At 42.3% G+C, this 14,980-nt stretch overlaps 1 protein-coding gene and 1 pseudogene across 3 annotated transcripts in view; both read left to right on the top strand.

Moving 5' to 3' along the window:
- LOC132472431 (CHRNA7-FAM7A fusion protein-like) lies at positions 1 to 7,217 on the top strand (annotated as a pseudogene).
- A 1,616-nt stretch (positions 7,218 to 8,833) lies between these two features.
- Positions 8,834 to 14,980, top strand: part of trip4 (thyroid hormone receptor interactor 4) — a 56,870-nt gene continuing 50,723 nt past the window's right edge. For 2 of the 3 annotated variants that reach the window (XM_060070859.1, XM_060070860.1), the window contains exons 1-11: positions 8,834 to 9,020; positions 9,303 to 9,487; positions 9,625 to 9,752; positions 10,314 to 10,532; positions 10,798 to 10,873; positions 11,379 to 11,484; positions 11,690 to 11,905; positions 12,044 to 12,173; positions 12,592 to 12,779; positions 12,875 to 12,999; positions 13,173 to 13,264. In XM_060070859.1, coding sequence (XP_059926842.1) covers positions 8,941 to 9,020; positions 9,303 to 9,487; positions 9,625 to 9,752; positions 10,314 to 10,532; positions 10,798 to 10,873; positions 11,379 to 11,484; positions 11,690 to 11,905; positions 12,044 to 12,173; positions 12,592 to 12,779; positions 12,875 to 12,999; positions 13,173 to 13,264 — 1,545 coding nt within the window. In that variant the 5' untranslated portion in view covers positions 8,834 to 8,940. The remainder of the gene's footprint in view (positions 9,021 to 9,302; positions 9,488 to 9,624; positions 9,753 to 10,313; positions 10,533 to 10,797; positions 10,874 to 11,378; positions 11,485 to 11,689; positions 11,906 to 12,043; positions 12,174 to 12,591; positions 12,780 to 12,874; positions 13,000 to 13,172; positions 13,265 to 14,980) is intronic. The other variant, XM_060070858.1, reaches the window with a different exon arrangement.

Genomic DNA, 14,980 nt, shown 5'->3' with positions numbered 1-14,980 from the left:
ATGCCATTGTCTCATCCCCACTGTGCAGATGAGAGATTTGATGCAACGTTCCACACCAATGTTTAGGTAACTCCTCTGGCTGGTGCACCTACCTTCCATCAGGTGAGCAGGTTTAGTGCTATTCAAGACACCAAAGGGCTTTACATACTGTGTGTGCGTGTGTGTGTGTGTGTGTGTGTGTGTGTGTGTGTGTGTGTGCAGGGGGGAGGGGGGGATTTCACACCTCATCCATTATAGGACACTGAGGACCCGTCCACACGGGTGAAAACGATCTTTTCCCCTCTGTTTTCCTTTGTTGCGTTTCAGGAATATCTCTGTAAAGACGGACTCATTGCGAAAACGCATTGAGCTGTAGAAACGCTGTAGGACATATTCTAGGCCCTGGTTCTTCACCAAAAAAAGTGGAGCGTTTCAAGCCTGCGGGCATCAAGCCTGCAGACATCAAGCCTGCGGGCATCCAGCCTGCACACTGTACACAAACATTCAGTCGAGGAGATCAAACCTCCTTAAATTTAGCAGAAATACTTTTTCATGTACAATTAGTAATTATATTTACCAAGGGGCTGTATTTAAAGCCACAAAAATAATACAAATCCACAAATAAATAAAAAATTCAATGCAACTCTAACGTCACCCAGCTGGTGGGGGGGCGATGACGTCATGGTTAGTGTTTCAGGCATCCACACGAATCCTCTGGGCTCGGGCTCATAGACTACCTTCGTCCGTCGACGGATCTCATTTAATTGGCGTGGGGCGCTCGCGAAATGCATTGTGGGTCTGTCCGTCCATTCGGCTCGGTGACCTGCATCAAAAACCTGAGAAAAGTTCAACTTTTCAGGCAGCGACGGATCCGTCAGGCAATCAGATCGCAGTTATACAAATACACTCCACACGACTACTGATTTTTCTAAAGAAATGTGGAATCAATAGGATTGTTTTTAGCCACCTGTTTGCGTCATCTTTTGTATTTCTATCCACCAATCGGCTTTGTAGCGGGAAGCGATTTGATTGGCTAGGCTGCGTCTACAAAGACTAGTCCCCTATACGTCAGACGCGCCCTCGGTCAAACCGTCGACGGACGCATTTAGTGCGAAAGAGGCGTATCACGAAGCCGCATAGGTCCGTTTTTATTTGAATCCACCCTGGGACCTGGTTTCAGAAAAGTGTGTTTTTCGGGCACCGGATCGATCCATAGAGAGAAGTTTGTATGTTTAAGCAATCATTTTACTCAACAACCAAAACTATTTCTTCTTTCTATTCCAATACTATTTATTCAGATTTTAAGGGGTTGGGGCCTAAATCTTTTGATTTCTCATTCAAGGTGACATTTTACGTTCAACATTTGGAAGTTGCTAACAGAAAATCGGCTTCTATTCACGGTAACTTAATATCATGCAAGGATACTAATTACTCTTTTTTTTATTCAGCATTTTTAATAGTGCAACCATAACTAGACCAAGTTCCCTCTGTATAGTTATTGACAGTTTACCAACTGGAATTGCAGTTGCTATAGCGACTGCACCAGCTCTCACTATCAAAAAGAGTTTGAGAATTCCAAGTGGAGATCCACCAGATCACTCGCCAGGTGTCAGGTCACTGGGGAACACACAAATTGTGTTTCCAAAATTTTCCTTCAGCTTTGTAATTGTTGTTGTACTTTGCTTTGTCTACCTGGCACGTTCACTTCTTCTCCACGATTACCATAACACATATTTCTGATTCATCATAAATGGAACTAAATCCCCCAATGAATCGTATAAGTTATTCAAGGTTAACGATTTATATATTCAAATTGGGTCGAATACCATTTTAGACAGCAAAAATTAAAGCACAAATTGCCATTTGTGTATGTTGCATGAAAATCATAGGAGGAGATCAATCCTCTCTCACTTCCTGCTCATATTCCTCAGCTGTCTCTTTCAGTGTAGCAAAGGCAATTGCATCCTTCGTCTTTTTAATGGCAACTCATCTACAGGAGACCTGACCTCTCCTTCACCCACATAACTTTACATGAACACACATGTAAACAGGCATGTGCGCACACAAACATACACACGCATGCATGCACACAATACACACAAACTCTAGAGGCCGGGATACACGCTGCTTTGCTTTTGATGTAGTTATTTAAATAAACACAAGAATGAAGAATACAATGAATGAAGCAGTAATCCAGACACCAGTAGTGATCACTGTGCCACTTATTACTGTATTTTGAATGACTTACCTTCCATTTGCTTCTTCTCTTTCATTCCCTTCCCTTGCTCGCCATCTCAATCGATAAGGGGCTAAACTGCTTCATCACTAGATTCCTTCTCTATCGATTGCCTTTGTTTCAATGAAAGATTGCAGAGTCAATTGAAGCTACTGGCAGCATGAAGCCATCAGTAATTGGGCTCCCCACCAAGTTACCAGACCAGATTGGTGGTTTTACATGAGTTGAATGTTGTGAATGTGTCCAATAGATTGGCTTTGACCCCAATAGGTTGGGGTCGGGGATGGAATAGACCTTAATTTGTCATTTTTTGAAGACGGAGAGGAGAGTGTGAGAGTGGTGGAGATGTAGAACAAGGCCGATAGAGAGTGACAGAGATTAGCAAACATACTCCTTCTGGCTATATCTCAAAGCATAATTTTTTATTGTCTCTCCCAAAGGATTTCTTTCCCCACTTTCATCTTATTGGTATATTGGATTCTGCATTGTATTTTCTTTTTGTGTGTGTGAGTGAGTGTGTGTGCGTGTGTGCAATCTGCCCCCCTGATACTTGGGCTTGAATACTCTTAAGCTTTACTCTCTCTCTCTCTCTCTCTCTCTCTCTGTTTCTTATCAAACACAAATGTCACAAATGTCAGGGAAGAGTTGGAAGAAAACAGGGCGCCACCTGTACCACATTATACATATTTAACCCATCATGCATCTGGTTTGGTAATATACTTGTGTGGAGCTCAGTAGGGAGCTGGATGTTTGGATCCAAGAGAGGAACTCATTTGTTATGCGCCTCCTTTGAGGCTGGATATCTTCTAGAGCACGTGCTATATTGATTTTCGCTGTTTCCCTTTCGATGTCAAGAGATGTGATCCGAAGTTTGGCTCCTGGACCTATGGGGCTGGTTTCTGGACCTGCAAATGATGGACGCGGACACAGGCTAAATTTCCAATGGAGAGTGGGTGGGAAGTGGCCTACCTGAATGGCTGGAGTCTGATGCTTTGGATAACATATTCAGTTAAAATAGGAGGGATTGGGAGATGTTGGGAAAATCCAGACGATGAGCCTATGCCAAAGACGCAGATGTCTCATTCCAATCAGAGGTGCGGTCAAATTACCAAACAAAGGGAAAACATTTTCAAATCGTTTTCCATTTGCTTTGCGTTCACTGCGAACGTTTTCAAACAGACACAAACAGTCTGGACTGGGAACCTCGCCGATCTATGTGTTTAAATTCACGCTACCGTTAGTAGATTGGTTAATTTGAATTTCCAGCATCAGTACGATTTTCTCACTCATCAATATAACAACATAAACACCGGGCTGGGACCATTGCACAGCATGATCTTTCCTCACACTAAGGTGTCATTTTAGATACAGGCCACATGCACATTGGTAGGAAACCCACTGAAAACATCCTGATATATTATATCTAAGGATGTTTTTAGGGGTACGAGCAGCAAAGCTGCTTGGCCCCTATTGTTTCTGTAACGTTTTGTTTTTTTCTCAAATTCTGTAAAAGTCATACTGCAGCCTATACCATAAGTCAAAAACTCTTGAAATGTTCATGTACGGTTACCAATAACCCCTCTACCCATGAACCCACATTTGTGGTACTGCACCCATAGGTGCAATATTGTAAAAAATCATGAATCTCTTCACCAGATTGACCTGGACTCAAAATTCTTTCAGAATAGTAATCTCTAGAATCAGACGCATTTATAAAAGCCTGAAAATGTATACTTTTCCCACAATTTCATATAAAAGATAAACATGATAAAAAGATTCACAGGCTACAAAAATAATCAAAAATCCACCACTCGCCACATAAAAACACATACATTTTGTAATTGGTTTTACTGATATTTAATAGCAATATCGTTGGTGATGAAACATTGATGGGTCAGTAAATAGAGTATGTAGCACAGGCAAGCAGCCCAGGTTGTGAGGCTCAGGTGGATCCACCTCCCACTTCCCACCCAGAACCAAGAACACCATACCACATCAAAGGGAAAGGCCCTAGACCATATCAATATTCATCCATTATGTACAACTTATAAGAAACAAGATTATTAAAAGGAGAGCCCCTTTAGAGGAACCATCTTGTTTATGAGGGAGTCCAGCTAATAGAGAAATCCTTACATAACATACACAAAGAACTCCAACCACACCCCACCTGGTTGATTTCTACCTCTACATTTCTTTGGTGGCATAAGGCCATAGTCCAGTCCATCCAGTATTTTCAAAATTTCAGATAATAAACAGATAAGAAAAATATACAAACTAGTAAATATGTATATCTTTTAATAGAGTAGAATTATTAATGAATAATTAGTCTATGCTAATAATCATGCAACATAATGTATTTTAGACACAGGGGCAGTTTGGCTGTAACTGGGTCAGCAGCACATTATAACGTACATATCTCTTGACTGGTCGTTCATTGGTCGCACCACCACCACCCCACCCCCCCAGAGATTTCGGGCCGTAAGAGCGAGCGTTTCTATGGCTGCTGCAAGGAGCCCTACCCGGACATAACCTCCGCTGTGGTGATGGGGAGGAGCATGCTCTACTACAGCTTGAACCTGCTCATCCCCTGCGTGCCCATCTCCACGCTGGCATCGCTGGTCTTCCTGGTGCCCGCAGACTCCGGCGAGAAGATCTCCCTGGGTAAACACCATGTGTGGGTTTGGGTGCACGCATCTCTGTGTGTGTATATGTGCACGCGTCTGTCTGTCTGTCTGTCTGTCTGTCTGTCTGTCTGTCTGTCTGTCTGTCTGTCTGTCTGTCTGTCTGTCTGTCTGTCTGTCTGTCTGTCTGTCTGTCTGTCTGTCTGTCTGTCTGTCTGTCTGTCTGTCTGTCTGTCTGTCTGTCTGTCTGTCTGTGTCTGTGTGTGTGTTTGTGTGCACATATTTGTGTGTCAGTGTGTGTGCACGTGTGTGTGTGCATGCATCTGTCTGTCTGTCTGTCTGTCTGTGTACGTGTGTGCACACCTGTGTCTGTATGTCATTTGTGTGCACGTCTGTCTGTGTGTTTGTGTGTGTGTTTTTGTGGATGTGTGTTGTCATGAATGATTAATATTTTTTTATGATTTGATAAATCCAACAGAACCTACGGAGGTCTAATATACTCTCATACTCTTATCTCTCTCCATTTTGTAGCTGAGTATTTTTGCCACCACCATGGTCATCGTTGGGCTTTCAGTAATAGCAACAATGCCTGGAGGCAAGATGCCAAAATGGGTAAGTGGCTTGGAGCAAATTTGAAGCATTACCCAAGGTTAAACCAAATTTGTAATCCAACAGACCCCACGGAGACATTGTCAGCCAGCTGCCGGGTGAATAATAAACATGGCCTTGGAGGATGTACACCCAGGTCTGCATTAACCTGCCATTGGGCCTTGGGGCTGAGAGGTTTCATAGGCCCCCTGAGAGGGGATCTTACAATGATGTGTAAATTATTTTCCGACATTTTGCCGTAGACGACTGTGGCTGGGGTGTCAAGTGGCCACTGGGCCCCCTTTTTTCTTGCCTAATGATAGGCCGCTGATCTTTGTAAGCCCCAAACAAAAAATCACATTGTTTTGGACCTACGCTGATCGGGGGGGCCTATCATGAGCCAGCATTAAAATTAATTAAAACATTATTCTTTTTCTTTTTTCTTTTTCTTTTTCTTCATGACAGGCCCCCTGATCGTCGTAGGCCCTGGGGCTTCAGCCCAGGTAAGCCCGTGCATTAAGGCGGCCTTGTGTACACCCCACTGGCAATCGTTTAACAGCCCCCTCCTCTTACTCCTCCTTGATAGAGCACAGTGGTTGATTTATTTATTTATATATATATATATATATATATACAAGACATATTTATATTCATAGACCAAGGTAGCACAGTACAAATTGGTCAAAATCCCCAGGAACGACAAGTTTCTTCTGTATGCAGCAGCATGTTGTTATTTTATCTTGTCTTTTAGGTAGGGCTGTGTGCTGTTTATTATTCTGCTCCTGATTGATCAGGAGCGGGAGAAGTTTCTATTTCGAAACTTTGCGTTGTGTTGTTTCAAACACTGTGGTCTATGTTCCACTAATTTGCTCCAGTCATAACAGCTCAAGCCTATTCCCCGGCACCAGTTTCCATGGCAATGGTGATGAGTTCAACAGCCATCAGAGGACTATGAGAGCATGACTGCTTCGTGATCACTCTTTCTCAGGGATCACGGTTCTTCTCTCCCTCACCGTCTTCATGCTGCTCATGGCACAGATCATGCCTGCCACCTCCGACTCTGTCCCTTTAATAGGTAAAGTTCACTCCTATTGTGCTATAGAAAGATGCCATCATGTCTGGTAGATGAATGTGACGGAAACTAAATGCTAGGGAATAGACAGAATAAAAAGCCCTTATTCCATTTATTAAATTTGATGTTTAAATATATAAGACATAATGAATGTTCTTACTGGCAGTCTTTTGTGAGTTACTTTCTGACAACCACCCTTCAGCAACTTGTGTTCATGCATAAGACGTAGTGGTATGTACTGTATGACTTACATTTACATTTAGGCCATTAAGCAGACGCTTTCATCCAAAGCAACTTACAATAAGTACATTTGTCATAAGAAGGTGAAAAAATATATCGCTGTCGGTACAGTAAGGATGTTCGTAGAACCAAGTGAAAAGCACCAACAATCGCTAGTTCAACCCATTCCCTGTATAAAACAAAGATAGCTAGGATAAGATGCTACATAACTAAGTACTATACAGAAATACAACATACGATAAGTGCATACATTAAGTGCCAAGACGTACAACATACAACAAGTATGTTTTATGTTGACAGACATGGTGGCAAGTGACATACAGGGCTAATATACCCTTCTTATCTCTCTCCATTTTGTAGCTGAGTATTTTGCCACCACCGTGGTCATCGTTTGGCTTTCAGTAACAGCAACAGTGCCCACCACCATGACCCAGATGGAGGCAAGATGCCAAAATGGTTAAGTGGCTTGGAGCAAACTTGAAGCATAACCCAAGGTTAACACACATTTGTAATGCTCCTCTTCCACACAGCTCAAGGCCATTACTAAAGATGCTGATGCTAGCTGCCAGTATCCCGCACCAATGTTGCACATGTACAGACATATACATTTGACATTAAAGACCTTGAGAGCACTTATACCTGCACTATGTTAATTTCCCCATTACAATTATTCCCTGGATGGATGGACTGGTGGCTATTTCACGTTTAATACTTGAGAATTTCGTAGTTCAGATATTAATTTTCTTTTAATGGAGTAATTGGCTGCAGAAGGAAAGTGACATTACGCAAGTGGAAATTTGAAAAGTTTAAACTTAGAATTGAATCATTTGTACTTAATGATAAGAACAAGTTAACAGCCTAGAGGTTATTCTATGCTGTAAAGTGTAAACTCTTCAGCATAGATTGAGGTCAGCATGCAGACAAACTTAGATCAGCATACAGACACACTTAATAATAATAATAATAATAAATTAAATTTATATAGCGCTTAATATGGTTAATACTTAATACTTAATGCTTAATGCTTAATACTTATTCTGATCCTCCCCAGACAATCTACTGTATGTCTTAGACGGGTCAAATGTATAACATGTATCCAGGCCCACAATATGATACTATAAAGTATAATTCTGTATTGCATAATTTACTATGAAGAACAACATCCTCTATGATATACTACGAAATGAAATTTCAGTTTTGCATTACCTATATCCAGAAATACAAAACACATCCAGTTATGTATTATAGACAGAGATACAGAACACAAACTGCTTATCAATTACGTTTTTGTGTATGGAGAATGAATTGCAGACATTTGGTTGTTGTTGTTTTCAACATCCATTATTACCCATCGTCCTGTACCTTTTAATGCTCATGTTGAATTTAGTGAGTCATATGTTGCACATTTAATTATTGTGTTTGTTTGTGTGAGCACATGAGCATATCTTCACATAGCCTCTATAAAGAATGTATCGCTTTACCAATATGGTAATTATCTCATCAAAGACAATATAACCATATAAATAAATAACTAACTAAAGAAACATCACCCATTATGGACTCATTTTCTTAAGGCATAATCATTTTAAGTTAGATATTTCCTGATTAAAAAGACCAAATGCATAATGCGTTTTAAACTTCGTAAAGACTTTCTTTGTATGGTTTAATTTTTTTTTTTTTCATTTTTCAACAAATGTCCCATTTAATGTTTCCGTTTTACATAATGTAAAATAAAATACCGTCGCCATTTTCTGTGAATAGTGAGATAACAAAATCTGTTCAGTGATACTGAGCGTTATATTCAATAGCCTGACAAAAGCAATATTCACCATATTCAGGATATCTGAAAATGCTAGAAAAACCTGAAACTAACTTTCCTAAGAATGTGTTAGTAAACTGCCACCCAGTGACCATACGGAATAGGTACATATTCCCCAACGTACATTACTAGCACATTTGTTGTATTTATTGGACGTTTTAATATTAAGTCAAATATTTATTCTATACATATATATTATCTTATATTTTCCAGAATATTTAATTTTATTATTACAGTTTTATTTTGGGAGAGTGTCTGTTCGGGGCGGAACTTTCGATCACTACTCTGATTAGACAGGAAGACTTTTTGTGTTGCGACGTGGTATCATTTGCCGGTTGTGAAGAAATATATAGATATTTTACATTTGGTTCTTCTGATTATTGAAATGTCCGATGCTTTGCTTAGCTGGTGTGTCGACCAGTTACACCACAAGTTCGGGCTTGAGGCATGTGACGACATTGTCCGGTAAGTGAAATATAAGAAGCTGGCTGCTTGTTGTCTGCTAGCTAGTTAGCAGCAGTAACGTGTTTTTATAAATATGCAATGGTATCGCTTCAGTTTAAACAGCTGTATTGTCTGTCAGGTAAATAGCTTACCCACTATTTAAAGATTTCTTGCATACTATAAATGTTTATACTACTTGCGATTAATTGTGTTAGCTGTCAGAACTGATATATACAGTGTAGCTCATTGGCAATACTTTGATTGTTTACAACCGTCCATAAATCGTATCATTGTGCTTTTCAGATATATTTTAGACATTGAGACTGCGGAAGAGATAGAGGAATATGTGGGAGACCTGCTCCAAGGAACAGACGGGAGAAAGAGACATTTTATTGATGAGCTGCTGATCCGATGGCAGAGGACCCAGAGGCTCGTCCCGGACAACAACCCTGCTCATTTTCTTCCAAAGGAGTCAGGAATGGGAGATGGTTAGTAGTATCCATGAATACTAACCTAAAGTTGACATTTAAATGTTTTAATGATTATTCACATTAAGGCAATTTAACATTCACTGACACGTTTTATGTTCTACACACTAGTACTGACACGAGTTATTTTTGCCCAGATGTTTTTGACCTAACCAAAGACTCTCAGAAAAAGAAGAGAAAGGGCCGGAACAAGCAGGAGGTCATAACTTTGAGCCCAGCTGAACCTGAACCAGAGGCTGTCAGGACCCCCATTGACCTCATAAAGGTAAAGTACAGCTCACATATATAAATCATCCTTCCTTGAAAAATTACAATATTGTTTCACCTACATTAATAATGGATTACAACAACGGGACACAACAATGGAAGAATTGTCCATTCACAATGTTTGCATCAATAGCCGCATAAAATGTTGTTGTAGCTTTGATCCTTACTTAAGAAGCCCTTTTCACTGTCAGTCATAGTATATATGTGTTGAAAGAGATTTGAACATGGCAAGGACTATATAGTTCACTGTTCAAGGAAAGTACAACTAGTAAAACCCAATCACTGACGTTTTAATCCTTCAATTCACCAAGTCACGTTTTGGCGTGCTCTTGAGGGCCCTATTCTATAAGAACTAAGAAGTGCTAGTTTTATAATGAAATAGTTCTTCTTATTTTGTAGTTATCAACACTCAAATACAACATCTGATTCAAAGTATTTTCCTTAACTGAAATAAAAAGTGTGTGTGTGTGTGTGTGTGTGGTTTTAAGGAGGCTGCCAGCTTCAATACATACAAACACTTGCTGACACTTCTCCTCTCCGCCATTGCTTCCATCCGCAGGCCCAAGAAGGCAGCCTAACCACCTCCTCCAAGAAGAAGAACAAGTTTGTCAATCTCTACGCTAAAGAGGGTGAGGGCAAGCTGACCGTCATGCTCCCTGGGCGCCATGGCTGCGAGTGCCTTGCTCAGAAGCACAACCTCATCAACAACTGCCTCAGCTGCGGGCGCATCGTGTGTGAGCAGGAGGGCTCAGGCCCTTGTCTCTTCTGTGGAAACCTGGTGAGTGAGAGGCCCGGGGGTAGGCAGAGAGAAAATTAGAGGAAACTAGTGGGAGAACGAGAGAGAGTAGTAATAACAATAGTAATCTAGTCACCATGCATTGTTTTTATTAGCAACATGATTGTATTGTTGTTGTTTTTGTACCCAAAATGTACTTCACCAAATTGATATATCAATATTATATTTAATGGTATTATTGTGAATGTTATTCTGTTCATTTAAATACAGTTGATTTGATTACACCTTCACTCACCCACAAATAAAGGTGTGCACCAGAGACGAGCAAGAGATTCTTCAGCGGGACTCCAACAAAAGCCTCAAATTGCGAAAGAAACTCATGGGTGGGTGAAAACACAAGCAGGAGCTCAATTGAGGAGGACGAACCTAAAGAGTTTAAATTGTAATTCCAGCGAAAATTGAACCCAGGGTCCTTTTCGGCATGAAAACACATAAAATAAGCCCTCCAGACACTTTTTTTTCGTTGACCAATGAGTATAGAGCTCGCCCGGAGAAGCGCTCACAGCCCAAATGGCTCCATGCTATTGTTTAAACCACAAATATTGCTCAAAATAGCAAAAGACCACTGCAGTAGCATGACTAGGGTCCCTACACATAAAACAAAGCTTCAACAACTTTGTTGTTTTTAACCTGGAATCCATTTTGGCTGTCAGTGTTGTTGCAGGCGAGCTCTATACTCATTAATCAATGAAAGAAGGGTCTGGAGGGCTTATTTTAAATGTTTTCATGCCGAAAAAGTCCCTGGGTTAAATATTCGCCGGAATTACACTTTAAAGGGCTGATGTTTTCCTTTATGTTTGTCTCATGGTGCTGGGCTGTGTCTTTTAGAGTCCTCAGACAGAGATTATCTCCCACACCAGGAAGCTCGGATGAACGCAGGTTTAGAAAAGGCGCTCCAACATAAAGACAAACTTCTGGAGTATGATAAGAACAGGTATTATGGAATCCATAGTGCTATTAATATCACCACCATTTTTCTTCTGTAATAGCAACAATTGTGGGGGTTATAGAATCAGAAGAATGGCTTGGCTACAATGCCTTTGTCATACATTTAAAACAGAACCTTTTACAAAGAATCAAATTGTTTATGTTCATTCGTTCATCATCATGGTCTTGATGTGTTTTTCATGTGTTTACAGTGTGAGGAGAACCCAGGTCCTGGACGATGAGTCGGACTACTTTGCCACCGATTCCAACCAGTGGTTGTCACCAAGTGAACGGGAGAAGCTGAGGAAGCAGGACGAGGAGCTACGGGAACTGCGCCATGCTTCGCGAAAAGACAGGAAGATCACCCTGGACTTTGCTGGTAGACAAGTTCTTGACGAGGGAGAGAACTTTGGCCAGTACTACAATAAGTGAGTACAGACATCCAGCTTTCTTTTGATTTCGTGATCATGATTTATTTATTTATATTATTTATGTGTTTTTCTGGACAAATACAATTGTTAAGAAAGACGGGTAGACTCTCCTCTGACAAAGTGTAATGGTTGCAGGCTGGATGAGGCTGTAAAGGCAATCAGCACTGACTCTTTCTTGAAGTCCCCACGGCGCTCTGGGGACCACGGCGGGCAGCAGCCCCTCGGAGGGTTGGTCAACCCTAACATTGTACAGGCGGCTCCCCGAGTGAGTGTCCCGTCACCTTGGTTACAGGGTTGGATTCATTATCTGTTGCATTTACTTTCAAATGTTTTTGAACCGTGGAAGACATTTTGGGAAAAAAGTCCTTACTTTTCTAAATACATCCACCAATGCTTCGTATTGCCTTCGCTTAAAGGGCTCATGTCATGGCTCCAGGTGTGGGTGTGATTAGCTGGTACACGCCGTTTGGCACAGGGAAGGAATGGTTTTCATAGTGACATCAAACTTGGGTGTGTCCACCTAGACACACCTGGAGCCATGACATGAGCCCTTTAAAGAGATGTTTTAATGCAAACCAACCAAATTGATGCACTTGACCCTCCACAATTTGTATTTACTTTCATCATTATGATAAGCTTTCACAAGCGATATTTCCACTGAAACAAAGTTGGTGTTTTCCCAGTGGGTGGACGTAGGGGGCAGCTCCATGCGGCAACCAGAGAAAGGTGTGGCTTTACCGGAAGACAAGGCTGGGCCAGAGCGATCCAGGCTGAGGCTCCAGGACCGAGAGCTGCAGGAGATCTCTGATGGAGGCATGTGCCTAAGCATGCACCAGCCGTGGGCTTCGCTGCTGGTCAAGGGCATCAAGAGGTGAGCGGAACCGCAACCTATCCAAATACCAACACATGCCATAGGACAGTCACATGTGCTTATGGGTACCAAATGTGCCACATTTTTCATTTTAGAATGGAGGGGCGAACTTGGTACACGTCCCACAGGGGCCGCCTATGGATTTCCGCTGCGGCCAAGAAGCCAACTCCTCAGGAAATAGCTGAGGTGGAGTCCATGTACTGCCAGCTCTACAAGAAAGGTACGCTGGCTCATGCTCACTACAGACGGTCTAGTTGTAGCGTTTTTACTTTGAGCTAGCTCAATCTTAAGCGCCCTGAGGATTTGGGTGTCAATGTGTGGCTACTGGGACTGGTTCTCCAGAGGTGATGCTGTGTAAAGGTGTTGACCACTGTCTGTTTGTCATCACTGCAGAGCCCAGGTTTCCCAAAGACTACCCTACTGGCTGCCTGCTGGGCTGTGTCAACGTCTCCGACTGCCTGACCCAGGACCAGCTCAGGGAACAGGTATGTAGTTCTCTGTTGGGGTTGTCATATCTATTATACATATGTCAACGCAAAATCCCAATCAACCTCTGTTTGCATGGAGGGATGATCCAACCCGTATCAGTCTTCAATAGAAAGACTTTGATGTTTATCAGTTGAAGTTTATTTCAACTTCCCCCACACACACATGTTGCTCATGTGACATTTTATTTTCCCGAATCACAACCTCCTTCTGTTTACTTGTATGCCCACAAAACAATCCGATTCAGAGTACTTTATTCATCTCTAACAAAATAATTTGTCAGAATCGCTCTGCTCAAGACAGAAAGATAAGACTGAATATGCATAAATATGGTTGCAGTACAGCTCTCCACCAGCAGAGGCCACTCTGCACCTTTCACAAGCACCTCCCATTGTAAGCATTCCACAGTGGAGGCAATTAGCCTCCCAAAGACCCAGCTATGCTGCAACTGAAATTCATTTTCCATTCCTGCTTCTGCATCCCTTCTTCCACCAAAATGGTGCAGCTACTGCCAATCTCCTTTTAATTACGTCCACATCCATCAAATACAGAGGCTGTTGCTGTTGTTATGCAATCGGTGGTGCGGATGCCGGGAAACGCCGGGTGTCTGAGACAGACTTGAGACCTCATGCTGATTAATAGCAGAACAATAGTGTGCCGCTGCTTTCCGCCCGCTTCCAATCTCCTGCCCGCTGTGTCTGCTCGGAGACAAAATACAGCATTGCACATCACTCCTCTCAATCTGCATGTTTAGAGTAGGGACATGCCAAACCATGGAGAAAGCCTAACTGCAGTCAGCTGTTTAATAGTTCCTGGAGAGTGTGTGTGCAGATTATCGACTAAATCTCCCAATGTCTCTGGACGTTGCGACATGGGCTTCGTGCATTAGATCTCCTTCACTTGCTGCTGGGTGTAATTGTACTGTTGCTGCTTTGGCTTTTTGAACGACTGGGGTTTCCCCCTTTTGTACCCAGCCCTCAATCTCCCCTCAACCACTCATTCCACCCAGGGCTGTAAAATCACATTCACTGGTGTGTGTGTGTGTGTGTGTGTGTGTGTGTGTGTGTGTGTGTGTGTGTGTGTGTGTGTGTGTGTGTGTGTGTGTGTGTGTGTGTGTGTGTGTGTGTGTGTGTGTGTGTGTGTGTGTGTGTGTGTGTGTGTGTGTGTGTTCACTAGCACGGAACAGTCATAAATAACACCCCCTACCCACACAAGGCACTACAAAAGAAGATAAAAGGCACCATAGAAAAACGCAGAGAAAGAGGTCATCGAAGAAAATGCAGGCGCAGATCTAGACTACACCGCAGAGCATAATGGCAGCTCACTGCAGCAGGCGCTATGGCCACGGCCGTTTAGCGTTTAGTGGCTCAAGCTCTCCGTGCATGTCGGTGTGTGGGGGTTGGGGACAGAGACATGTGTGCTGTGCTAATGCTGGGGAGAACGCAGGCGTTTGGCATGGCTGGGCGGGAGTTTAAGGCTGTGGATTTACTGTCCTGCTGGCAGCTGCGGCTGGTTAAAGGGGTCCACTGAAAGACACGGTCGGCCATCATCTTCAGAGCCCCGAAAATCACATTGGAATAGCGATTAGGGTATTATTTATGGATGGGAGCCTGGGAAAGTCCATACATGTTTAAACGTGTTAACACACACCTAGTTAATGTGTGTGTGTCTTTTAATTAATCTGCTCTCTCTCTGTATGCCATATGAAATTCCCC

Source organism: Gadus macrocephalus, chromosome 14 (genome assembly GCF_031168955.1).
Source record: "Gadus macrocephalus chromosome 14, ASM3116895v1".
NCBI lineage: Eukaryota > Metazoa > Chordata > Actinopteri > Gadiformes > Gadidae > Gadus > Gadus macrocephalus.
The sequence above is the reverse complement of the archived record's forward strand: the minus strand, read 5'-3'. Positions and strand labels throughout refer to the sequence as shown.